The sequence below is a fragment of the Panthera tigris genome, chromosome E2 (assembly GCF_018350195.1).
Source record: "Panthera tigris isolate Pti1 chromosome E2, P.tigris_Pti1_mat1.1, whole genome shotgun sequence".
Classification (NCBI taxonomy): Eukaryota; Metazoa; Chordata; class Mammalia; order Carnivora; family Felidae; genus Panthera; species Panthera tigris.
Window position 1 is genome coordinate 9,480,461 of NC_056674.1, and position 27,007 is coordinate 9,507,467.

A 27,007-nucleotide genomic window follows, 5' to 3' on the forward strand; every position below is an offset into this window, starting at 1 on the left:
AGTGATAGGTAAAGACTTGAGGACGCCGTATCAATTAGAGACCCCAAAGAAAGGAAGATTCCTTCCCTCAATGAGCAGACATATGTGCACTCCAAATTTTCAACACAATTTTGGGTTGCTGGATCCTTGACCAAGGACAGTTTCCCTGGCAATGGTTTTTCAACCTCAACTTGAATACATCTGCTAATGGAAACTTCCTTACCTATGGAGCCTGTAGATGAAGTCTATGGACTGAATTATGTCAACAGCTACTTTCCAGGGACACCTGGGGGCTCAGGTGGTTGAGCTTCGAACGCTTGATCTCAGCTCAGTTCACGATCTCAGGGTCGTGCTGAATGTGGAGACTGCTTAGGATTCTTTCTCTTTCTCTCTCTCTCTCACACCCAAATAAAAAAAATAAAAAATAGGGGCGCCTGGGTGGCTCAGTTGGTTAAGTGTCCAACTTGGGCACAGGTCATGATCTTGTGGTTTGTGAGTTTGAACCCCTAGTCAGGCTTTGTGCTGACAGCTCAGAGCCTGGAGCCCGTTTGGGATTCTGTGTCTCCCTCTCTCTGCCTCTCCTCTGCTCATGCTGTGTCTCTCTCTCTCCTTCAAAAACAAATAAATATTAAAATTAAAAAAAATTTTAATCTTTATTTACTATTTTTGAGAGACAGAGAGAGAGAGACAGAGTGCAAGTGGGGGAAGGGACAGAGAGAGAGGGAGACACAGAATCCGAAGCAGGCTCCAAGCTCAGTGCTGTCATCACAGAGCCCGATGCGCGGCTCGAACTCACGAAACTGTGAGATCACAACCCGAGCCGAAGTCGGACACTCACCTGACTGAGCCACCCAGGCTCCCCTTAAAAACTTTTTTTTTTAGTAAAAAAATAAACAACAACAACAACAACAACAACAAAACAAAGGAAAAAAAGAACTACTTTCCATCAGCTGCATTGGTGGAAGTGGATTAAACTGGATTGGCTCTTTTTTTTTTTTCAATACAGAGCTTGAACTCATGACTGTGAGATCAAGACCTGAGCTGAGATCAAGAGTTGGACACTTGACTGAGCTACCCAGGCGCCACTGGATTAGCATTTTTAACGGCCACCACTCAGGAGCCCCTTATGGTGACAAATTACCCTCCTGTCCCATTCAGTGCCCATGTGCGTTCTGTATACAAGTTGTGTGACTTGTGTACTTCTGCCCATAGCCACACACACACCATCACGGGGGGGGGGGGGTGCTTAGCTGGCGTGTACTTCGTATCTGGCCTCTGGATCAGAACTGCCCCTTCGGTTCTGACGCCAAGAGGGATTAACTTGCCTCATCTTGAGCCAGACCAGGCTGGCCCCCTGGAATGGATCAAGGTGGAAAGAGAAATATGCAGGCACCCAGGGTCCTAAGACTGTGAGATACCATAAGATAAACAGAGAAACACACACACACACACACACACACACACACACACACCTTGCTCCGAACAGCACTTAGGCAAACTTAATGACTAACCATAAATCACACATGGGTAGTGTATATATTGCCCTGGCGGGAATGGTTAGTTGGAAGTCTCACCTGAGGGGAGGACGCTCTGCCCAGGACCTTCGCTCGGGACTCCAACCAGGCTGTTCATCCAGCCAGAAGGTTGGATGTTGTGAGTTCCCGATTTGATGTATTAACCCTTCTTCTCTCTTTTCTTTATGTTTCCTATAATTTATACTTCCTTATATCCCCTTTCCCTTAGATTATTAAAGTTTTCCTCTATGAAACTGAAAGTGTGGCTATCGTGAATTACTATTATTCAGAACAATGTGCTAGCCCTCGGGACCCCATCTGGGGACACACAAATGGAGTCTTCCCCAGAATATGTATTCTGAGATTTGGAGACAAGAGTCATGACTGTGTCTTCTCTTCTCTGGGTTCAAGCACCCCAGACCAGTCCCTGTATCTCCTGCACCTGTGTTGCGGCTGGACTGTTAAAACTACAGTAAAATATTGCACAAGGAGACCCAGCGCTGTGTTGTGGCCTCAGGACCAGCTGTGTGTGTTTGTTCAGCAATGTTTGCAGAGCGCTCCTTCTCTGCCATGGTGGCATCAGCATGAGCATCATTCTGATTATGTCAGAAATAGACAAGACAACAAGAAATGTGGGGAAATACCCAGAGACAAGAGGCAGAAAGACTAGAAGGAGAGACAGTTTCACAGGAAAACGCAAACGTGGACAGCCTGGCGGGCTTGCGATATGGTGCACATCACAGTTGGAAAAGAAATTCACAAAGGGAGGAAGGAAGAGTTTTCTTCACCAGCGCAAGAAAACATTGTGCTTTTTAACCCCTAGCTAATTTGATCTTTGAAGGACAGCATGACAATAAAGCCTCGATAGGTGGATTCAGCAATGTATTAGGGGAAAAAAAAAACAACACCCCGGAAGAGATCGTTAGTGACCGGAAGGTAGATTTGAAGAAATTATCCAGAGGGCAGTCTGGGAAGTCACAGAAATGGCGATCAAGGTTTGAATATGTCACAAATACAGAGAACAGACAGGTGGGTGCCAGAGGGGAGGGGGATGGCGGACAGGCAAAATAGGGGAAGGGGATTAAGAGGTACAGGCTTCCAGTTATAAAACAAGTAAATCACAGGGATGAAAAGTACAGCCTAAGGAAGGAACACAATATTGTAATAATGTTATATGGTGATAGCTGGGGACTACCCTCATCGCAGTGAGCACTGAGTAATGTATAGAATTGTCGAATCACTACGTTGTACACCTGAAACAAATTGTATGTCTGCTCTGCTTCAATAATAAAATTTAAAAAATAAATAAAATAACATACAGGAGCGCCTGACTGGCTCAGTGGGTGGAACACAACTCTTGACTCTTGATCTCAGGGTCGTGAGTTCAAGCTCCACGGTTGGGCATGAAGCCTACTTAAAAAAAAAAAAAAAACATACAGATTATAGGGCAAAGGATGCACATCTGTGTATTGAAAATCCTGTAATGAGATCATAGAGAGGGTAGGAGAGGCGATCCACACCTAACCACAGGGCAACACTGAGGTTCAAACAGAAAAAGCAACTGGAAGGAAATGCCTTCTTGTCTCTGAGAAAGAGGGATGAATGTGTCAAGATTTGACTCTGGCCGGAAACATTAGTCATTAAACATTCACCTTAAATGCTATCTGATGCTATGTGTTAAATAATGCTGATAACACAAAGAACTGTCAACCTAGAACTGAATATTCAACCAAACAACATCTCAAGAGGGGCGCCTGGGTGGCTCAGTCGGTTGGGTGTCTGACTTCAGCTCAGGTCATGATCTCACGGTTCGTGGATTTGAGCCTCACGTCAGGCTCTGTGTGGGCAGCTGGGAGCCTTGAGCCTGCTTCGGATTCTGTGTCTCCCTCTCTCTCTGTTTCTTCAGCTCCCCTGCTCATGCTCTGTCTGTCTTTCTCAAAAATAAATAAACATTAAAAAAATTAAAAACAAAACATCTCAAGAATGAAGATGGGAAAATACTTGCCAGACCAGAAGGATAGGAAAAATGCCGCGAAAGGAAAATGGCAACCAGGCGTGAGAATATCCATAACGGGTGACTATCTAAGAAGACATTTGACTTGTGGGTTAACTCTGGAACTTGGACAGCAAAGGCACTGAATTTAGGAGGAAGACAGTTGGAATACGTTTTCATTTTGGTGAGAAGCAATAAAAAATGTTTTTAGAGAATTTGTTCAGTTTAAAATGCGTGTCAGAGCGACCGCCTGGCTCAGTCAGTAGAGTAAATGACTCTTGATCTTGGGGTCATGAGTTTGAGCCCTGTGTTGGGCACTGGGCTTACTTAAAAAAAAAGTTTATTAAAAAAAATTAAATAAATGTGTGCTACAATTTTCAGGTCGTTGTAAAAAAACAGCATAGATTTCAAAACCAAGAAAGGGAGAGAAAAAAAAAAAAAACAGAACAAGAAAACATTCTCATCAAACTTGAAGCAAGAAAGGGTAAAGAAAAATTCCTAAAATAAGGCAGAATAGGGGCACCTGGGTAGCTCAGTTAGTTAAGTGTCCGACTCTTAGTTTCCGCTCAGGTCATGATTTCACGGTTCCTGAGTTTGAGCCCCGTGTCAGGCTCTGTGCTGACAGTGTGGAGCCTGCTTAGGATTCTCTCTCTGCCTCTCCCTTTCTCTCTCTCAAAATAAATAAACATTTAAAATAAGGCAAAATAGAAATCACAAAATATATGGTAGAAACAAATAAAAAAATATATCAGTAGTGACACACACATCATACTGTACAATTAAGGTACAATGACAGGTTTGGAAAAATAAAGGTTTTATTTTGTTTACCCCTAAAACAACCCAAGGCTACAAATACACGTATTATTTTGAAATAAAAGGAAAATTTCAAAGTATGCAAATTATGGGATCTTTAACATTTTTTTTCTTAATGTTTATTTATTTTTCAGAGAGAGAGGGAGAGGGAGAGAGAGAGAGAGAGAGAGAGAGAGCATGAGCTGGGGAGGGGCAGAGAGAGAGAGGGAGACACAGAATCCAAAGCAGGCTCCAGGCTCTGAGCTTGTTAGCACAGAGCCCGGCATGGGGCTTGAACTCACGAACCCAGAGATCATGACCTGAGCTGAAGTAGGATGCTTAACAGACTGAGCCACCCAGGCGTCCCCTAGGATGTTTTGCACTGAAGCCAAAATGACTGTTGAAAGGAATCTATTCAAAGCTCTCTGCCCCACCAGCCACACTTAGTGGCAAGACTCACAGGGTCAAGTGTGCCCTTGACCCTGAACTCTTTGTTTTTCTAGGTCAGGGTACCCACCAACCTCAGAAAGTAGGCACCATACTCTTCTCTAGCCTGACCACAACCCACATCCTGGACAGCGTTTCTTAAAAACCTACCACCTCTAGGTCTAACTACCCTGTCGAGAAATTGGCCCCTCTGAGGACAGAGCCTCAGCCCTCTCAAACCCTTAAAACTCCCTGGCGGGAACTCAGCTCATCTCTAGATGTCTGGCCCCTCTCCTCCCCAGAAGAGTGAGTAAACTCTGCCCTGCTGATTGGTCTCCTTTCTGCAATCCTTTGCCGCCAGTGTCCCTGGCCAACTGAACAACGGTGCTCTATATCCTACTCGATACTCTGGCTCGGTTGGTGGAGCGCGTGACTGTTTGTTTGTTTGTTTGTTTGTTTTTATTTTTTTTAATATTTATTTTTGAGACAGAGAGAGACAGAGACAGAGCGCAAGCAGGGGAGGGGCGGAGAGGGAGAGAGATGTAGAATTTGAAGCAGTGTTTATGCTTAAGGCAGGTTCCAGGTTCTGAGCTGTCAGCACAGAGTCCAACGCGGGGCTTGAACTCACAGACTTCGAGATCATGACCTGGGCCGAAGTCTGACGCTCAAATGACTGAGCCACCCAGGGGAGCGCGTGGCTCTTGTTCTCAAGGTTGTGAGTTTGAGCCCCATGTTGGGCATAGAGATGACTTAAAATTAAAAAAAAAAAAAAAAGTGAGCATTAGGACAATGACATCCAGATCCTGGCCAACATCTAAAGTTGGGTTGTTGCTTGGGGCTCCTGGGTGGCTCAGTCCGTTGGGCGTCTGACTTCAGCTCAGGTCATGATCTCACAGTTCCTAAGTTCCAGCCTCATGTCGGGCTCTGTGCTGACAGCTCAGAGCCTGGATCCCATTCGGATTCTGTGTGTCCCTCCCCTGCTCGTGCTCTGTCTCTGCCTCTCAAAAATGAATAAGCTTTTAAAAATTTTTTTCTTAAATAATAAAGTTGGGTTGCTTTTTCTTGCCATTATCTATTTATTTAATTTATTTTAAAATTTATTTATTTATCTTGATAGAGACAGGGACAGTGTGAGTAGGCAGAGAGAGGGAGAGAGAGAGAATCCCAAGTAGGCTCTGCACAGTCAGTGCAGAGCCTGATGCAGGGCTTGAACCCAGGAACTGTGAGATCGTGACCTGAGCCAAAACCAAGAGTTGGATGCTTAGCTTACTGAGCCACCCAGGCTCCCCTTACTGCCTTTTTTTTTTTTTAAATTAGTTTTCATGCCTAGCTCAGAGCCCAACGTGGGGCTCGAACTCACAAACTGTGAGATCATGACCGGAGCTGAAGTCGGACCCTTAACTGACTGAGCCACCCAGGAGCCCCAACAAAGCTACCTTCTAATAATTACAGTATTACATGCACAATTCAAAATTATTAATATCAACATTACTGTAAAAGTATTATTATAATTACATTTCAAATTGAGTATCAGTGGGACACCTGGCTGGCTCAGTGGGTAGAGCACCCAACTCTTGATCTCAGGGTTGTGAGTTTGAGCCCCATGTTGGGGGTAGAGATTACTTACAAGTAAAATCGTTAAAAAAAGTAAAATTGAGCATCAGTGATCACACATTCTTGGGAAAGTATTATGTTATAAATAACAAGAGGCCGGACTTCTTCTTTTAATAAGAGGAGGTCCCTAATTCTCCTCTGACTCAGCCTCAGCCTCTTCACTTTGGGGCAGTCTTTCCCCAGATGAACACAACCTGGGGCAGCCCGGGGATGTCTGAGCCACCAGCTCTGCCTTCTCCTTTCTGTGCCCTGGGGAAACCGAGACTTAGGTAAGTACTGCAGGAAAAGATCAAGTAGGGTGGCTTCAGGGGAGGGAGGGACAGATGGGAGGATGCCCTTGGCTGCAGATTGCCTAGTTCCAAGCTCCTTTTGAAATCAGCAGGGGAAGTGGGCTTTCAGAACCCCCTGCAGCTGGTTGTGGGTAGATTTGAGCCAGACAGAGCCGGCATCTGACTCAGAAGAAAGCAAAATCAAAGTCATTTCTGTGCCTGGGTGGCTCAGTCAGTTGAGGACAGACTCTTGGTTTCAGCTCAGGTCATGATCTCACAGTTCTTGGGATTGATCCCTGTGTTGGGCTGTATGCTGGTGGTGGGGAGCCTGCTTGGGATTCTCTGTCTCCTCTCTCTGCCCCTCCTCCACTTGTTCTCTTTCTCTCTCAAAATAAATAAATTAACTTGGAAAAAACCTTCACTTCTGCAGAGTCTGTAATATCCTCCTACAAATCTTTCTTCCGTATCGGGCTGTAATGAATCTCTTTGAGTTTTAATCGGTACTATGGTTTTTGGTATTTGCCCGTGTTTACCATGTGGTTCTAATTTCTGGGTTTTTTTTTTTTTTTCTTTTTAAAGTTTATTTGTTCTGAGAGAGAGAGACAGAGAAGAGAAGGAGAGAGAGAGAGAGAGAGAGAGAGAGAGAGAGAGAGAGAACCCTGCATTGGGCTCGTTGCTGTCATCAGGGAGCCCACTTCAGATCCTCGGTCCCCCCCACCCCCCCGCCCCTAGCCTGCTTGCACTCTCTCTCTCTCAGAAAGAAACAAACACTTAAAAAATTGAAAAATTAAAAAATAATTTTTAAACTTCACAGTCTTTTCTGGGTCTCTCTTCCAAGTGCCTAGCATTACTGGGAACAATTCACCTGATGTACCTCCTTTGAGCAGACAATAAGCAATGTTGGCGATTGTGTGGCGACATAAAAGCTAACATTTATCTGCAGGTTCTTCCAACTTATGTGAATACAATTTTCTTTTCTTTTCTCAGGGTTAATAGAGACGTAGAAGAGAGGTAAACACACCGGCTGATAAAATGGAAAAATATTCATCTAAGAAAAGGATACGCATATTTAAGAGATGCCCTTTGACATGGTGAGAGTATATATACTGCCCTTCGAGGACTCTTGATGGCTTTGTATCCTCTGTACCTCATTATTTTCCTCTGCCTCCTCATTATTGATGCATGAAATACTGAGTACTACGGTCTTTTTGTTTTACTTATTTCATTTTATTAAAAAATTTTTAGGTGTATTTATCTATTTTGAGGGGGAGAGAGGGCAGAGAGAGAGGAAGAGAGAGAGAAGCCCAAGTAGTCTCTGTGCTGTCAGCCCAGAGCCCAACGCGGGGCTCAATCTCATGAACTGTGAGATCATGACCTGAGCCGAAACCAAGAGTCAGACGCTTAACCGACTGAGTCCCCCCAGGTGTCCTTGCTTTTTTTTTTCCCTTTTTTCTTTTTAAAGAAAAGGCTCTGCTTACATTTCTTATTCATTCACTCGTGTCAACATACCTGAGGGGGAACACCTTCCTGGATGGCCAGATGCACTACCTAGACTTTCTCTCTCCATCGTTGGGTAATATGACCTTGACTCTGACCACAACTTCATACCTGAGCACAAGTGAGTCTCCTCCAACTCTTTCCCTGATGCCATGGCTGTGCTTTTGACCATCCCAAGGCACAAGGCAAACTCACTAGGCTGTATCCATGAACGCTTCAGCTACTCCTCAACAGCACACCTTCCAGAGGTTCTTGTTTTCTTTGTGACCAATGAAAAAACATTTTTGCCTCATCTTGGAACTGGACAGAAATGAATTGGACCAAAGATGCAGCCAATATGGCAGGTGTACAAGCCCCCATGCTAGGGAGTATTGAGGGTGACTGACGTGAGTTATTTTCTTTGGGAATCTAACATTTTTTAGGTTGGGTACTGGGTAATATTACCCTGCTAGAATTAATCATCACAAGGATTTGCGAGGATGGTGTTATATCCTTGCTTTACAAGTCAGGAAACGGATACTTCCCTCAGAGAGTTAAGCAACAATGTTGATTTGGCTGTAAGTGCCAAGAACCAGTCTTTGGATTCTCTTCTCTTTGGTCGCCATAGTCACGACAAACTCACACTAAATAAACAGATGTTGCTTTGGGGGAAGTTTAATTCATCTAGTGTGGTGCAATTGTACAAAAGTTCCCCCTTTTTAGGACCGATGAAGGGCAGCAGAAGAGTAAGGAACTTCTCACACTCCCTACTTTACTACCATACAATATTGTTGTACAAGTTATATTCGAGTCTGTATTAAGTCTTACCAAGTATTACATATACATGTGATGAACCTGAAGCATTGAGAATCAAATGAGCCATGTCTCCTGAGATGAGCTCACTGTCTGCTGAGTGGTGATGGGGTAACAGTCAACACAGTGAAATAAGTGAATCCCAAGGTGGACATCAGAAAATGCATCACTCTGAGGATGAGGCATCTGGTTTGTGTTACTTCCACTGCATCACAGTGAGGAGACCATCCCCCCATCCAGTTCCCTGCACACACACAAATCACAACACCCTTTGTGTTTTCCAGGTTGTGTGTGTGCAGCAGTGATGCAGACAAAGTGGAAAAGAATGCCTACCGCTCAGAGAACTTCTACCTGTCACCATGGAGGATGTCCGCCCGGTCAAAGCAAAAACAAAAACAGATCTCTACCCCTTCTCAGGACCGATGCAAAATTGACTTTCTCAGGTAAGAGATACTATATTCAGTGTGGATAAAATGGAAGATTCTGGATCTTGTCCCTCTGTCTCAGAGAGATCAGTGAAAAGCAAAGACGTTGAGATTATTTGCATAAAAATCAGCGTATTTGTTCTTTCTTTTTCGTCGTTATGACTTTTTATTTTGAGATGGTTTAAGACCCACAGGAAGTAGCCAAAGTAGTACAGAATGAGCAAAAATGTTCACTCAACCCAGCTTCCCTTAATGATGATATCTTTTATAACCATAGTCATTGTCAGGGCGCCTGGGTGGCTCAGTCGGTTGAGTGCCAACTCTTGATTTCAGTTCAGGTCATGATCCCAGGGTCGTGGCATCCAGCCCTGAATTGGGCTCAGAGCTGAGCATGAAGCCTGCTTGAGATTCTCTCTCTCTCTCTCTCTCTCTCTCTCTCTCTCTCTCCCCCCCTCTGCCCCTCCCCCACTCTTCTGTCTCTAACTACATTAACAACAACAACAAAAATATCACTGCCACAATTTGGAAATTGACATTGACCCAGTACTAGTAACTCAGATATAGATTTTATTTCAAGGTAATATTTGACAGGCTGGAATATATTGCCGATGAACACAAGAATTTCTCAGTGTTGCTTCGTCTATCCACCCTTTCTCAATAGGATATTTCTATACAGGGTACCGTGGCTTGTAGGACTCAATAAACCACTTTATTTGGTTGAACCAATGCCAGTTACTCCAATGCCAATCTCTAGTCAAGTGAACCATCGTAGATGATTAAGGTCAGGGCTATCAATAGAATTCTTGCCAGCATGGACATAGCTCATATCCGTGGTGTCTAATATGAAAACCATTGTCCACCTGCGATGTTTGGCCACTTGAAATATGGCTAGTTCAAGTGAGAAACTGATTTTAAATTTTAATTAATTAAAATTTAAATTTAAATAGGCACGTGTGTCTAGTGGCTATCATATTAGACAGTACAGGTCTTGGCCGAAAGGATGCTCCCTTGCTCTTAACCCCAATCTTGATATCAGCCAGCCAAGGGACCCTGGACCCCAGCTCTCAAGTGTGAAGAAGAAGAAAGGACCTAGCATAGGACTTTTCTGTTCCATATCTTGACGAGGATCCCCAGTGGAAGAAGGAAATAAGCCTGATATCCATCGTTTAGCATCTCAGGTGTATTTCATCATGTGGAGGCAGGAGGTAGAAAAGGAGCATTAGTACTGAATGGGTTCTTTTCCTCTTACATTTTTATTTTATTTTATTTTATTTTTAATTTTTTTTTTACATTTTATTTATTTTTGAGACAGAGAGAGACAGAGCATGAATGGGGGAGGGGCAGGGAGAGAGGGAGACACAGAATCGGAAGCAGGCTCCAGGCTCCGAGCCATCAGCCCAGAGCCCGATGCGGGGCTCGAACTCACGGACCGCGAGATCGTGACCTGAGCTGAAGTCGGCCGCTTAACCGACTGAGCCACCCAGGCGCCCCTCCTCTTACATTTTTAAATGTTTACTTATTTTGAGAGAAAACAAGAGAGCATGAACAAGGATGCGGCAGAGAGAGAGAATCCCAGGCTGGCTCTGCACTGCCAGCGCAGAGCCCAACTTGGGGCTTGAACCCAAAAACCATGAGATCATGACCTGAGCCAAAGTCAAGAGTCTGTTGCTAACCAACTCAGCCACCCAGGTGCCCCTGTTCTGGGCGGGTTCTTACAGAACATAATCTCACTGATATCCTGGAATTTCACACACTCACATTAGGGTCCCATTCTCTCGGGCACCAATGATGGGTGAAGGCAGAATATAAGCTAGGAATCTTCTCTTCTCCCTAAACTTCTCAACAAGGTCACTTAGGTCAACAATCTAGTATGAAACAAAATGTTACAGCAAGTACTTGGTGTTGAGAATCGACTGAGTTCTGCTTCCCGGGATGGAGAGAGCAATGTGGAATGGGAAATAGAGACACAGTGAAATCTGGTATGAAGCGGGGTGAGATGGGCTCATGGGGGCTTGAGAGAAGACTTCTATAAAGACAAAGCATGGGGTCCATGGCTTTTAACATAAAATCATGCTGCCAAGATTGTCCTTCCACCAGGCCTCCATGCTGTATTCATAACACAACTTCCATTCTGTGTGCAGTGGATATGATGACGTATCTCACCCCTGCTCTTCGGCTGCGCACATACAGGATGACCAGTTTTCTACTTTCTCAGAAAATGGAGGATATTGTGAAGTGTTGATATCAAAGCCACCACCGCACATCACTGCTCTTGGAACTGAGTCCTGTGAGGAAGAGATTTCCTGGTAAGGGGAATGATTATATGGAAAAAGCTGTAACAGTACTGGATTCTGTTCCTCGATACCAGAGGGGCGCACAGGAATCAGGGGAATTTGGTCATTTATATGGGAATCAGGGGGAGAATGAATATACAGTCTTACCAGCAAACCCACAAATTTATGAATGAGATCAACCACCTCTTCTTCCAGGAAGGCAGGATGAGAAGCTATACGCGAAAAGGCAGTCATGGATGCAAAGATCACTGTGTCATTGGTTAAGATGGGAACCAAAACAAATTGCTAGCTCAGTGCCTTGGGAATCTGGCTCATGACGAGGCTGAAGGACGGAGTGGGGAGTCCCTGAAGGGGTGTGGTGGAAAATATTCAACACCAGCTTCCTCAGGGGAGGGAGAGAGCTTTTATTTGTAGTGCCGTCCAATTTCTGTGGGGTGATTACTTGTATCATGGTGGATTTCAAACTACTAGCATAACCTCAAGAGTACAGAGTATAGAGGTGCCTGGGTGGCTCAGTAGAAAGAGCTTGCAACTCTTTGATCTCAGGACCCTGAGTCGGAGCCCCATGTTGAGTGTAGAGATGACAAAAGAATAAATAACAAACTTAGAGAAAAGAGTGCAGAGTAAGATGTAGTAAAAATGCGAGCATTTATTTATTTGTAATATGGTCTATTTAAATGAAAGTCTTAGGTAACTTAATTCTTTTTTTTTTAATGTTTATTTATTTTTGAGACAGAGACAGACAGAGCATGAACAGGGGAGGGTCAGAGAGAGAAGGAGGCACAGAATCTGAAACAGGCTCCAGGCTCCGAGCTGTCAGCACAGAGCCTGACACGGGGCTCGAACTCACGGACCGCGAGATCGTGACCTGAGCCGAAGTCGGCCGCTTAACCGACTGAGCCACCCAGGCACCCCGGTAACTTAATTCTTAACAATAGCTGTGTTTAACAACCTGCCCACAAAATTCCTGAAAAATTTAACAGTCGGATCCCACCTACTGGGATGAATTGGCTCCCGCTCACCAGGGGTTCCTCCCACCACCGAAATCCCAACCTCTGCCACCCATTGGAATCCAGCGTGCAGGAGCATCACACAGAAGGCAGTGTATGTAACCTCCGTGCTTTGCATGGGGCCAACACAATCCATGACTGCTTCTGTAGCCTCAGACATAGCGCCAAGACTGAGCAGGGCAGGTCAAGTTTCTCGCACGTGGCTTGCCCAAGAACGCTTTTGAGAAAAGAGCCACAGATTCTTTAAGTCCACTTCTGCAAATATGTGTTCTTTTTTATCCATAGCCTGTGTATCAATTTCTCTGTTAATCCCTTTCATGTTGAAGTGAATAGACATAGCAAGGAATAGATAAGGAGTTTGGGGATCAAGGATTACGTGTATAGATCAAGAAATGAAGGGAATCTAAGAACACATCAGTGAAACTAGACATTTCATGATACCATGGAAGCAATTATGCAATAATTACTTTACCCACAGAAAACAATGCTTTTGTTTCCTCTTTCATCACATCTCCCCCCCCCCCCCCCTTTTTTTTTTAACTTAAGCAGGCTTCATGACGAGCACAGAGCCCAACACAGAGCTCGAATTCACAGCCATGAGATCATGACCTGAGATCAAGAGTCAGACGCTCAACTGACTGAGCCACTCAGGCGTCCTTCATCATACCTCTTTTTAGGAACTAGGATTCTTGCCTTGTGATACCCCAGGTCTTGATTCATTCCAAATTTCCAACTCCCCAAGACAGAGGCTGGATTGTGTTGGTTGTCGTCATGTGTTAGGGACAGATTCTCACAACCAGGTGCCTCATGAACCACTAGCTCACCCCATAGATCATGATTTTCAGCTTTGTCTAAATAATGGAATCATGGAAGCTTTAAAAGTAATGGTGCTTTGGTCTCACCACCAACCTCCTGACTTAATTGGTACGGGCTGTGACCTGTGTTTTGTGATAGGTATGTGTGTGAGTTGCAGGGGAGGGGGACGGTGAGTGGTTTAGCTTCCCAGGTGCAGTCAAGTTTGGGCACCACTGCTATGGGGGCATGTGTTTCACCCATGAGTCAATTGCTAATTCAGTGTTTTTATTCCAAAAGTTATATGACACAAATGAGAGCCAATTAATTAATGCTAAATGACCCAAAATGTTTATTTGACTAAATTCTATTTCATGTATAAGCATTACAGTCTCCCCTCTGTTTATCAGACTTTGGCAGTTAAAAAAATGAACCAACCTTATCCAGAACAGTGAAAATACCAAGTGTGCTGAAATCTACAGTTTTACTGTAGGACACACACACACACACACACACACACAGACACATGTGCACACACACACACACACATAAACATGTGTGTATGTGTATGTGTATGTGTGTGTGTGTGTGTGTGTGTGTATATATATATATATATATATATATGTATTTAAGTCCTCTCTCCCTTTGGCCACATCAACTCTCAGTTATGATCATTAACTACAGACAAATTTTCAAAATCACTTCTTTGCTTTTCCAAGATCTTTGTAGCCATCATCATCCACCTCTGGCCATTTTTTCCTGAGTGACATCAATCATGTCATATATAAAGTCTCCCTGAATGATGATCTCATCCTCTCCTTTTACTGAGTCCCCACAGGAGAATTTTTGAGCATCAAGTCTCTGTGCTTCTTTAAGATCAATTTCGAAAGTTGCAAAGCCACGTAGTCCTGTCACATATTTCTTCTTCACTCTGGGAATTTTGGCGATCAGAATCTTTTGTGGTACAGTCTTCTTTTTTGCTTTATTGGACCTCTTCTACCTCTCTTCTGCTTTTTCTTCTCTTCCTCTTCCCCTGCTGTGTCTTTTGACCCTCACCGATGTCAGCTTCTTGTTTCTGTGAATTTTCTCCAGGAAGTTTTGCAGGCTCATTTCGAAAATTCTTCTCTAGTGTTTGCTTCGGCAGCACATATACTAAAATTGGAAAATCCTTCTCTAACCACTGTTGACATTTAGTGACACCAGGCACGTGTGTTCACAGTACTTTGTTGGTAGTAAAAAGACTTCACAGTAAAAGACTCAGAGTGGGTAGCGTGCATCTAACTTGCCCTGGAGTATTGTCTCTCAGACCTCCTTTGCCATCATGCCCATTGGATTTGGAAATATAAGCAGTCGCATCTCACAAACCCATGTGGTCACAAAATTCTTGTCCCCCTCCAGTCCTGCCCCTACTGCCAGCTGAAGTGACACAGTCAGAGCAACTTAAATATTTTTTTAAGTTTATTTATTTTGAGAGAGAGAGAGAGAGAGGCAGAGAGAGAGAGAGAGAGAGAGAGAATCCCAAGCAGGCTCTGCACTGTCAGCACAGAGAACGATGTGGGTCTCAAACCCACAAAACATGAAATCATGACCTGAGCCGAAATCAAGAGTTGGGACACTTAATTGACTGAGCCATCCAGGCACCCCCCAGCCAGAGCAACTTAAACAATAGAAGTTAGGTATGGCCACTTTGGACACTGGTATAATAGGAGAAGAGGTAGAGTGGTCAAAACACATTTGGTTTGAGAGATCCTCTTAGTTCTACTATACTTACATTTTGTTAACAAACCTCTCTTTGTCCAAGTTATCTCTTTTTTGAGAGTCTAATACAACTGTCCAGTAGAACTTTCCATGATGATGGAAATGTTCTGTTCTGCAGTAGCCAATATTTTATCCATTTTCCACATGTAGGTATTAAGTATTTGAAATGTGGATAGTACAGCTGAGGAGCTGAATTTAAATTGTTTTTAAATTTTATTAATTTTCAAGAGATGGACAGAGACAGAACATGAGTGGGGGAGGGACAGAGAGAAAGGGAGATACAGAATCCTAAGCAGGCTCCAAGCTCTAGCTGTCAGCACAGAGCCCGACGAGGGGCTCAAACCAATGGGCTGTGAGATCATGACCTGAATGAAGTTGGACTCTTAGCCAACTGAACCACCCAGGCACCCTTGAGGAGCTGAATTTTAAATTAAATTAAATTAAATTAAATTAAAATTAAATTAAAATTAAAAAATTTAAAAAAAATTAAATTAAAAGTTTAAATGGCCTCTTTTGGCTAGTGGCCACTGTTTGGGCCAAACGGCTCTAGTTTTTAATCACATCCCTTTCATTACTATTACTATTACTATTATTATTATTTATTATTATTATTATTGCGTGTGTGTGAACTGATTTATTTCTTTTTTTTTTAAGTTTTGGTTGTAAGTAATCTCTACACCCAACATGGGGCTCAAACTCATGACCCCAAGATCAAGAGCCTCATGCTCTACTGATAGCCAGGTGCCTGCTGTGAACTAATTTCTAATATTTTCCTCATTTTTGACACTCAAGTTCTCCATTCAGAAGCGAATCTGAAGACCAAGAATCTTCACAGAGTCAAGAATCAGGTAATTGGCTAACATAGAGATGAGGCCAGGGCTGTGTCAGTGGGTTGATGGAAATGTCCCGTGGCTTTACGTAGAGAAGACAGTGTTGAAGTCCTTTATGGCAGTGATGACCAAAAACAAATTTTCTTATCTCTAACACCATACAACTTAAATGGGGATACGAAGTACTCAAAATCTTGGACGTTATATCAGGAATGAATTCCATATTCCAAATACTCTGTTAGGGTTATTACACATATTCTCTTTTTATTATCCATGGAAACTCTATGAGTGGATTATATAGATTCTACTTCAAAGACAAATAAAGCAGACTTAGAGGTGAGAAATCTTCCAGCTGGTAGGTGAGGTGTGGCAGCATTGGATTGTATTTGGTTAGGAGACGTTTCCATTGTATTAGTCTACTAGGACTGCCATAACAAAATACGGTAGACTAGGAGCCTTAAACAATAGAAGTTAATTTTCTCATGGTTCTGGAAGCTAGAAGTCTCAGATCAAAGGCTGGTAGATTTGGTCTTTCGTGAAGACTCTCTTCCTGGCTTGTAGATGGCCACCTTCTCCCTGGGTCTTCACATGGCCTTTTCTTTGTGCATCGAGAGAGAGAGAGAGAGAGAGAGAGAGAGAGAGAGAGACATCTGGTCTCCCTTCCTTTTCTTGTAAGGACACCAGGACACCTTTCCTATTGGATAAAGAGTTCTTTCTTATGACTTGTTTAATTTTTTTTAATGTTTATTTTTAAGAGAGAGAGAGAGAGAGAGGAGAGAGAGAGACCATGAACAGGGGATGAGCACAGAAAGAGAGGGACACACAGAATCTGAAGCTGGCTCCAGGCTCTGAGCTGTCAGCATAGATCCTGATGCGGGGCTCAAACTCATGGGCTATGAGATCATGACCTTAGCCGAAATTGGACACTTAACTGACTGAGCCACCCAGGCGCCCCTCTTATGACTCATTTAACCAGTAATACCTTCTTATAGGTTCCATCTTCAAATTCAGCCCATATATCTATGCTCATTGTGTTGGGTTGGAAAAAATTACCCAACATGACTATTTTAGATTCTGTCATTACTTGCTCCACCTCTAAGTGCTGATGGTTGAAAACTGTCCTACATGATGTGAAGTAGTTTGAAAGCCATGTGAGATTCAAGGAGAGCAGGGCACTGGTGTTGGCTGCATCTTGATGCCCAGCCCAACTCCTGTCTTCCCAGTCATGTGGTCACTGGGTAAGCTAATCACATGAATAGCTAACATTGTGTGCTATTTTCGCTGGGTATCACACAGCCAGGTACCAAGATTCAGAGCAATTCTACATAAGGAAAAAAACTCAGAGAGGTTAAGTAACTGTTTAATTGAGACTTTTCATTTTTCCTATACAAGATCTCTACTCTCTGCAAAATGAGATTCCATCATATATAATTCCTCATAAACCAATTTTCGTCAGAGGACAGTGGCTAAAAGATTTCTATCGCCCAGGTTAGAGATATTTGTTCTATGCAAATCATCCTCGCCCAGAGCCTAAGCAGTGGGAAATGAATTCAGCAGTGCGTGCACGGAGGGTCTCCAAGCATTGTTGCGCAGCCGGATCCTGGAAGCGTTCAGGGAACGGGCGATGGTCTGGGGGTGCCACGAGATGGATGGTGGAGAGGACGAGAGTGAACAGATGTGTCTTTGCCTCTTCAGCTTTCATGCTTGTTCGCTTTATGGACTTGGCTTCCCTCACCAACAACAAGCATTTTCTGCTCCTTGGGACCATGTAGAAATTTAGCTGCTGTGGTTCCTGACTTAGGCAAATACACCCCCTGCCCCTCATGCTGCCCAGCCTGACTTCCTTCTTAAATTTGGGGGTGTAATTTCAGCAGTAACAAAGAACCTTCTTGTGGCTTTCTCTGTGTGGATTCAAAACAAAGCCGCTTGTGCTAGTCCCATACCCTTCTCTCTGATATCTGGATTCCCAACAGTACATGTGCAATTCAACATCCAGGACCCCTTCAGGCCATGCCTTTTCAACAATCCACATATGACACATGCAATATATTTTTTTCAGAAGATACTTGCTGGGAAGAGAAGACAGTAGTGCCTCACCTGGTTGCTAAACTCTGTTCTGGGACTGAACCGGTTTGTAAAAGTAATCAGTTTCTGGGACCTGAAGGAAATGTGGATATTGAGTTGATTGATAAGAGTGCAAACAGATACAGGTAAGAATCGAAGATGCTGATTGTTTAAACACAATTCTGCTATAAAGAAAGTATATAATGTGTGATACTTAACATGTATACACGTACATGACATATCTCTTAAGACATCTGAAATTTTGTCAATATTCTCTGTATTCCATATTCCGAGTTGGTATTTTAATTTTGACAGATGTAGAATACAGAGAAATCAGGGCCCAGAAAGCCTAATTAATTCCCCAGAATTTTCTTTAAAAAAAAAATTTTTTTTACATTTATTTATTTTTGAGAGACAGAGGGACAGAGCACAAGTGGGGGAGGGGCAGAGAGAGAAGGAGACAGAATCCAAGGCAGGCTCCAGGCTCTGAGCTGTCAGCACAGAGCCTGACACGGGGCTCGAACTCACAAATCGTGAGATCATGACCTGAGCCGAAGTTGGACGCTCAACCAACTGAGCCACCCAGGGGCCCCCTCCCCCCCGCAGAATTTTCTAATCCTTGCTCCACCCCAAACATCACATCCCTCTGCACAATTGTTCTTTATTTTTTAAATGTTTATTTATTTCTGATAGTGGTGGGGAGGGCAGAAAGAGAGAGAGAGAGAGAGAGAGAGAGAGAGAGGGAGAGAGAGAGAATCCAGGCAGGCTCCATGCTGTCAGCACAGAGCCCAATGCAGGGCTCGAACTCACAAACTGTGAGATCATGACTGGAGCTGAAATTGAGTCAGACGCTCAACTGACTGAGTCACCTAGGTGCCTCTGCACATTTGTTCTTTAAATCAAAGTCCTGGTGTTGTCCCTGTATGACTATCATTCTGACTCTTTTCAGTGTCCACTTCCCCGTGGCCGGCTTCTATCTGTGGCCAGCAACAGGCCTTGGCTTCCTGGTAACAGCAGCAGTGACCGTGACGATTACGTTCGATTCTTGGGGTCGGCACCTGGACCTGAAGTTACAGCATCACGAGAAGTGGATGGTGGCCGGCCCTTTATTTGACATCTCTGTGGAGCCTGAGGGGGTCATCACTGAAATCCACCTCCCCCACGTCATCTCCCTCCCAGGTACAGAGGGGAGAGAGGAGGCTGTGGGGACGGTGGGGAACATTGTCTAATGGCCTTTCTGGTTGCCCTGCAGCAAATGAGGTCGATATCTCTTGGTTCCAAGTTGCTCATTTTAAGGATGAAGGGATGGTCCTGGAGCCACCAGCCCGAGTGGAGCCTTTCTATGCCATCCTGGAAAACCCTAGCTTCTCTCTGATGGGGATCCTGCTGAGACTTGCCAGAGAGACCTGTCTTTCGGTCCCCATCACATCCACGGCACTAATCTATTATCACTTCCACCCCGAAGATGTGAAATTTCACTTGTATCTTATCCCCAGCGACTCCTTGCTAACGAAGGTAAGGCCTGCAGATTTGGGAGAAGATGTGAGAATTACATTTTCAGCCTATCACCTTGGACCTTCTGTCTCCCTATTGAACGGAAAAGTCAAGGCACAGGGGCACCTGGGTGGCTCAGTAGGTTGAACGTGAGACTCTTGATTTTGGTTCAGGTCATGATCTCAGTTTTGTGAGTTCGAGCCCCGTGTTGGGCTCTGTGCTGACAGCTTGAAGCCTGCTAGGGATTCTCCCTCTCTCTCTGCCCCTCCTTGGCGCGTTCTCTCTCTCTCTCTCTCACACACACACAATAAACAAACAAACAAACAAACAAACATAGAAAGGAAAAGTCAAGGCACAGCTTTCATTGATAGAAGCATGAATCACCCTTCACAAGGTCAATCTGTAGGTGCTGACTCTAGAGCCATACGCAATGATCCCAATAGGAGTTTGGTTCTGCTAAAAATGGAGCTACCTTTTCCGGCTTTTAAGGAGAAGCAAAAAAGGGAGAGGAGACTTATGGGGACTGGCAGAAGAGGTAATGAAGAGATTTCATTGTAGAAATGGACATTAGTAATATCTAAATGAAACACACATGCGCCCCTCTGCAGTCATCCTCCTCCTGTGCATTTGTGAAAGGCTCAGAGTCCCCCCCCCCCCCTTTCCAGGGTTAGTGCTGAAGCAGAAGTGTTGGTGGCCATTGTGGCCCCCTAGCTACTGCATCCCTGGATAGAGTATCACTTCTGTTCCTCCAACCTCGGTGGAGAGGGTAGTGGGGGAAGACTCATCTGATTTTCTGGCCAATTGGTTAATTTTCCTACAGCTCAGTAAGAGGCAAGTGTGGGCCTGGCGGTTGTTAGGTTGTGAGTAACCGTGGGTATTTAAAATACAAGAGAAAATATTTTAAAGTTTATTTGTTTATTTTGAGTGAGAGAGCAGGGAAGGGGCAGAGAGAGAGAGAGAGAGAGAGAGAATCCCAAGGAGGCTTTATGCTGTCAGCACAGAGCCTGATTCGGGGCTTGAATTCACGGCTGTGAGATGATGACCTGAGCCTTTTCAAAACGACATTCCTTCCTTATATACAGAGACATATTCATATATATACGAATATGCATATATATAGGTATATACATATATATTTGAATGTATCAGTCTGTACATGAACCTTTACGTCCATTGAATGACGTCATACGTGCTACTTGATACCGTGTATGGAGAACTTTGTATGCGACTGCTTTTGCTTATTTCCTTTTAGCTTTGCCCTCTGATTTGCTTCTGCTGCTTCTTCCTCAGGCAATAGATGAGGAGGAAGCTAAATTTCAAGGTGTGCGTCTGCAGACCTCGCCCCCAGTGGACCCACTGAATTTTGGTTCCCGTTATATTGTGTCTTGTTTGCCTCCCCTGGAAATAATACCCAAGGTCAGTAGAATTGGATCTAACTCAAATTGAACACATGTTTCAAAAATATTTTGTACTTTTGAAGAAAAAAAAAAAGAGAGATTTTTCTCTGAACCATGTCCTGATAAGAGCTGGTCTACTCTTCCTTCCATGGAACAATAATATTTCCTGAAACTGTAAACTTACCAAGAATGTTGACCTTTCTCCCTCTGTTTTCCTCTCAACCAGCCATGAGATTGTATGGGAAATGGATTATATTTCAGTGGCCAGTTTCCTGTAGGCAAACAGAACTTGCCACCCCCTCACCCCCCCCACCGATGCTTTAAGTCATGTGTTTCCTCTAGGAGTTGAAATTATCCTACAGGAACCCTGGAGAAATCCAGGTCTTCTCTAAAGTCTATGCTGGGAGGATGAAGGAACCAATCATGCTTGAAATTACTGACAAAAGATACAAGACTTTGATCTGGTACACTTTGGTGAAGCCAGGTAGGTAAATAAAATATATATATAAGGCTAAAATTGGTGGGGGGGGGAGGAAAAAAAATCACGCACCCGTCTCCTTGGTTGCAGTGAAGTCTATCACAGGAGAAGGTCTGTTTATGGTCTCATCCCAGAGAAGAAAATAAATCTACTGACAGTTTATAGTGTCCAAGGTTCTGCACTATCAACAACCCCAGTGTTAGAAGGTTTAAGGAATGTACCCGCTTATTGTTCACATTTAATCACTTCATGATGGTATTTCATGCCAAAACACGTTTGCCTAGAAGATAATTGTTTTCTTCCTAATTTTTCTTTAAATTCTGGTTAGTTAACATCTAGTGCAATAGTGGTTTCGGGAGTAGAATTCACCGATTCGTCACTTACGTACAACACCCGGTGTTCATCATTACAAGTGCCCTCCTTAGTGCCCATCTTCCACCTGGCCCCTCCCCCACCCGCCTCCCTCCCATCAACCCTCAGTTTGTTCTCTATCATTAGGAATCGCTTATGGTTTGCTTTCCTCTTTCTTTCTTTCTTTTTTTTTCTCCTTCCCATATGTCCATCTGTTTTGTTTCCTAAATTCCACATATGAGCGAAATTCTATGGTATTCATCTTTCTCTGACGGACTTATTTCACTTAGCATAGTATACCCTAGCTCCATCCACATAGCTACAAATGACAAGATTTCATTTTTTTTTGATGGCTGAGCAATACACACACACACACACACACACACACACACATATATATGCCACATCTTCTTTATCCATTCATCAGTTGATGGACACTTGGGCTCTTCCATAGTTTGGCTGTTGTAAATAATGCTGCTATAAACATTGGGGCGCATGAACCCCTTCAAATCTGGATCTTGTTGTATCCTCTGGCTAAATAATTTCTGGTGCAACTTCTGGGTCATAGGGTAGTTCTGTTTCCTAGAGGATAATTTATGTAGAACAGTATGATAACTTAAGGGTTGGCTTCACATTGTCTCACATACTGGCTTATAAATAGAAATAGAAGGAATGTTGGGAAAATATATTCCTTCCTCTGATGCATTTCCCTAATGGGTAGGGAGTGACCTTCTACCTCATGGGGTTCCATTTGTATATTAATGTTCGAATGGGATCCTTCACTTAGGGAATGGAATTAAATTACTTTAGTGTGTTACAGGGGCGCCTGGGTGGCTCAGTCGGTTGAGCGTCCAGCTTCGGCTCAGGTCATGACCTCATGGTTTGTGGGTTTGAGCCCTGCATCGGGCTCTGTGCTGACAGCTCGGAGCCTGGAGCCTGCTTCGAATTCTGTGTTTCCCTCTCTCTCTGCTCCTTCCCTGCTCATGCTCTGTCTCTTTCTCTCTCTCTCCTTCAAAAATAAATAAAAACATTTAAAAATTAAAAAAAATTATTTTAGTGTGTTACATCAAAGCCTAGAGAAACCAAGGGGCACCTGTCTGGCTCGATCAGTACAGCATGTGACTCTTGATCTCGGGGTCATGAGTTCCAGCCCCAAGATAGGCATAGAGATTACTAAAACAATAAACTTAAAAAAGAAAAGAAAAGAAAAACTAAATAAAGGTATACAGCTGATTTCATATCATTCTCCAACTTTTCCTTCCTTCCTAGAGGAGCTCCAGTTTGGTGCTACATCGGCCCCTCCTCCCCTCCCAGGTCAGTGCAGTGTTTCCACCAAAAGTCTGATTTCAGGAGATCTTTGAGTGATGTCGCTCAATGTGGGTTCATACCTTCTCTTCATTTACAAAGACTAAGTGGTTCCAGAGACAAACACAGAGTCTGATGCACTTCAGCAAACACATGAGGCTGTAATACGCAGACTCTGAGCGTGCAACCACACTTTTTTGGGAAACCATTTTGCATCCGCTGAACTTTAAGTAAGAGTAGTTCGAGGCGGCTGGGGATCAAACTTTAGAGAGACGGAGACCACATGAGACCAGAGGGGCAGGCAAGAAACAGAACTTGTAAGCATAAGGATGATCATTGAACTCTTTTGGAGCCTAGTCCGAAGGCAAAGGGGGGCTTTTGAAGGGTGAGTAACAATGCACTCACTCTTCGGAACTGTGTGGATGACTGTGAGTGAGGAATGAACAGGAAGTGGGAATTGGCTTATGAGGCTGTTGTAAATGTCAAGATCAGGTGTTAGCTGGGAATTGGTTAAGGTTAATGGAAATGGTAGGTAGCGGGGAAAGAAATTATTTAAAATAAAATGCCAAAGGGCACCTGGCTGGCTCAGTCGGAGGAGCGTGGGACTCAATCGCACTAACCTTTTAAAAATAAAATAAAATAAAATAAAATAAAATAAAATAAAATAAGGAGCCAAGATTCAGAGGACTCCATTCTGCCTTCCACGTTGTTGGCCATGATTGTCGGGCTCCACACAGTAGAAGTGACGGGCCCCCTTTGTCAAAACAGATCATCCAGGAGGAGAAGGAGAGCATTTTCTGGTGTCTCTCAGGGAGGAGAAGGCTCCTCGGGTATCGCATTGGCTTGAAATGGCAGCAGACCCATCCTGGCCAGCGGGTGCTGTCAGGAGGTCCAGAGAGGCAGACTAGCTGGAGAAAATCAGGCCCCACACCTGGAGTTGCAATTGGGTTCAAACTCAGCTACAGCTCTTGGTGAAGAATCAGCTAAAGGTGATTTCATAAAGGAAATTGAAAGGACTTAATGCAGGTGGTGAGTGTGTAGCATTAATACAGGGTCTCTACCCTTCCTATCACACAAGCTCTTGAGCAAGAGATATCTGTCACCTGTCGTCTGAAGGATGAAACTGACACTCATTCACTCTGTCTAGAAGAGCCTTCAGAAGCTTCTGCCGGCCCACATCTTGAGTCAAATCTTTATCTTGGCCACCATGTGCCGTGAATCATGACACCTCTTTACCCCTCTTTCCCTTTTGGCATGGTGGCATCTTGCACTTAATACCAAAATTCTTTTCCTTCCGGGGCACCTGGCTGGCTCAGTTGGTTGAGCATCCGACTTCGGCTCGGGTCATGATCTCACGGTTCATGAGTTCCAGCCCCACATCGGGCTCACTGCTGTCAGCCCAGAGCCAGCTTCGCATCCTCTGGCCCTACCCTGCTTGCTCTCTCTCTCTTCCAAAAATAAGTAAACATTAAAGAAGTCCTACAAATCCTTCAAATCCTCCTTTGATACTAATTCTTCCGTGAAGACTTTGCTTCACAGTCTAGTCATCCCCTCCTTTGTGACCTGAAGGCTGTGGTGACATTTGTCCCTCATGGGACTATGGTGATAAAAATGATCTTGATGACAAACGCAGCTTATCAAAGGCCTGTAGCATGCTAAGTAATCAGGGCACCTGTATTTGTGCTTTATATGGTCCACTTCTGTTTAGTCCTGTCAATAAACGGTGGCTGGCTTCCCCAATCACAGAGGAGCGTCAGAGTGCAGACATGGTAGTGGCCGTGAAGTAACAATGTTGCATGCAGTGTAGCCTGAGACAGACACACTCTGCACGCATGGGGTTTCTATTCCAGCAGGTGAAAACAATGAAGCCTGTTCCACACTGCTTATCAAAATATACTTGTGGCGCGTGTTGCCAAGGAAAACTGGAGGGGTTTAGAAGAGGATAACATGAGGAGCTTGGATCTAGCATTGAGGGAGCTGAAAACGTCTCAGAGTGCATCCTGGAGAAAAGGAAAAAGTGAAGTTTATGTCCAGTTAAGAAGATCGAATAGCAAGGGCGCCTCCGTGGCTCATTCGGTTGAGCGTCCGACTCTTGATCCCGGCTCAGGTCATGATGTCCCAGTTCGAGTCCTGCATCGGGCTCTGCGCTGATGGCGTGGAGGCTGCTTGGGATTCTCTCTCTGCCCCTCTCCTGCTCGTGCGCGTGTGCTCTTTCTCTCTCTCTCAAAAAGTAAATACACTTAAGAAAAAGAAGGTTGAATAGCAGTTGCTAAACAAACGGGAAGGTTGAAACAATCGAGGCAGCAAGAATAGGTTAAGCTGAGAATCTTTCTGTGGCAGCAACATCATTCATTCAAACTGTGGGGTCACTGACCATACACTTGCAATGACTTTTCAGTACAAAGACCGAGACTTCACAGGAATCACGTCATTAAATTAAGCTGTTTGGCTATAGCCACAGATGACTGGGCATGAATTACCTGTGCCACCGTGTTAAGAGCAAAAGTTCTAGAGGCATGACTTGTACATAAAAAGCAATCACACTTTTTAAAAAATGCTGTTTTATTTTGAAAGAGAAAGAGAGAGGGAGAGAGTGCAAGCCGGGGGAGTGGCAGAGAGAGGGGGACAGAAGATCTGAAGCAGGTTCCAGGCTCTGTGCTGACAGCAGAGAGCCCAATGTGGGGCTTGAACTCACGAACCGTGAGATCATGACCTGAGCCGAAGTTGAAACCTCAACTGACTGAGCCACCCAGGCGCCCCCCCCCCCTTTTAGTGAAGAAACTGAGGAACAAGAAAGCAATGTTATTTGGCCAAGGTCACAGAGGTACTATACATGGGCACCAACAGGAACCCTGAGTCAGCATGATGCAAAATACCTTCTTCCGTCCAGTGCCCCTGTCCCTCCTGTGTGGTCCTTAACCAGGTAAATCTCTTTCTACACAGTTCAGCAGCAGAAGACCCTTGAGGGTGGGGAGCCAGCCTTATCCATCTGCCTCTCTGGTGTCATGCACAGCTGCTGGCAATGTATGAACTCGGAGACGGTTAGAAGGATGAGTAGTTGGATGGATGGCAACGTAGAGCCCTCTCTCTAGGGTTCCGATGACAACCGGAAAGTAGCGAAGGCGAGGTGCTCAGAGCTTGGAGGGGAGGGTGCTGGGATTGAAGAAGAGGTCTCACTGAGTTCTCCCTAGGTTCATTGACCCCCGAGAATGGACTGCGCGTCCCGAGCGTGCGTCTGTGAGACCCGGGCAGCCCGCAAAAGAGAAGGAGCAACGTCTCAATGCAGAATTATGTCTTGAAGCTGGGCATGGGTCCTGACCCCTATAAGCAAGCTTCCCCTTTCTCAGTCTGCAACTCTTCCTTCTGTCCAGCTGTGGCCTTTATGAAGGAGCACCATCGTCATCTTCAAGCCAGGCTGGGGAACCTGAATGGAGTCCTGGATGATCTTCAGGACCGTGGGGTCTTCACCGAGGAAGAGAAGGAGATGGTGCAGCAGATGCCAACACAGCAGAGAAGGAACGAGACCCTACTGAGGATGGTGGAGAATAAAGGGCACCAGGCCCAGAAGGTGCTCTTCAAAAGCATTAGTAGAAGAGACCCTTATCTGATGTCCTACCTCAACCAGCAGAGTTTACAACAGTGATTCAGACCGATACTCAGGAAGAGAGAATCCAGTGTTCTCCGCTGCAAATGGATAAACGGACGTGTGATCATTGAGTTCAGGGTCCAAGGCACGAGGTCCAGGTAACACCAACACATCACACAGGCTTTCCTGAGGACTGATGTGTAATTTCGCGGAGACCTATTAGTGTATCCTAATATCTTAACGTCAAGAATATCTGAAGAGAGGACTACTGCCTCGAAGTGCTTTTTAAAAACAAATCCTGGGGCGCCTGGGTGGCTCAGTCGGTTGAGCATCTGACTCTGGCTCTG

At 44.4% G+C, this 27,007-nt stretch overlaps 1 protein-coding gene across 7 annotated transcripts; it reads left to right on the forward strand.

Moving 5' to 3' along the window:
• The first annotated feature begins 4,907 nt into the window (after positions 1-4,907).
• On the forward strand, positions 4,908-27,007 carry CARD8 (caspase recruitment domain family member 8). Of its 7 annotated transcripts, none has more exons than XM_015539055.2 (12): positions 4,908-5,010; positions 7,575-7,678; positions 9,161-9,319; positions 11,443-11,607; positions 15,948-16,003; positions 18,045-18,195; positions 18,999-19,228; positions 19,302-19,564; positions 20,834-20,959; positions 21,283-21,424; positions 23,039-23,083; positions 26,446-27,007. In XM_015539055.2, exons 2-12 carry the CDS (start codon positions 7,620-7,622, stop codon positions 26,715-26,717), a joined length of 1,668 nt encoding a protein of 555 aa, XP_015394541.1. In that variant the 5' UTR covers positions 4,908-5,010; positions 7,575-7,619; the 3' UTR covers positions 26,718-27,007. The 7 variants fall into 7 exon arrangements, with proteins under 7 accessions (XP_015394541.1, XP_042825308.1, XP_042825311.1 ...); XM_042969374.1 differs by having other exon boundaries at positions 18,048-18,195; XM_042969377.1 differs by lacking the exon at positions 26,446-27,007 and adding an exon at positions 26,266-26,436.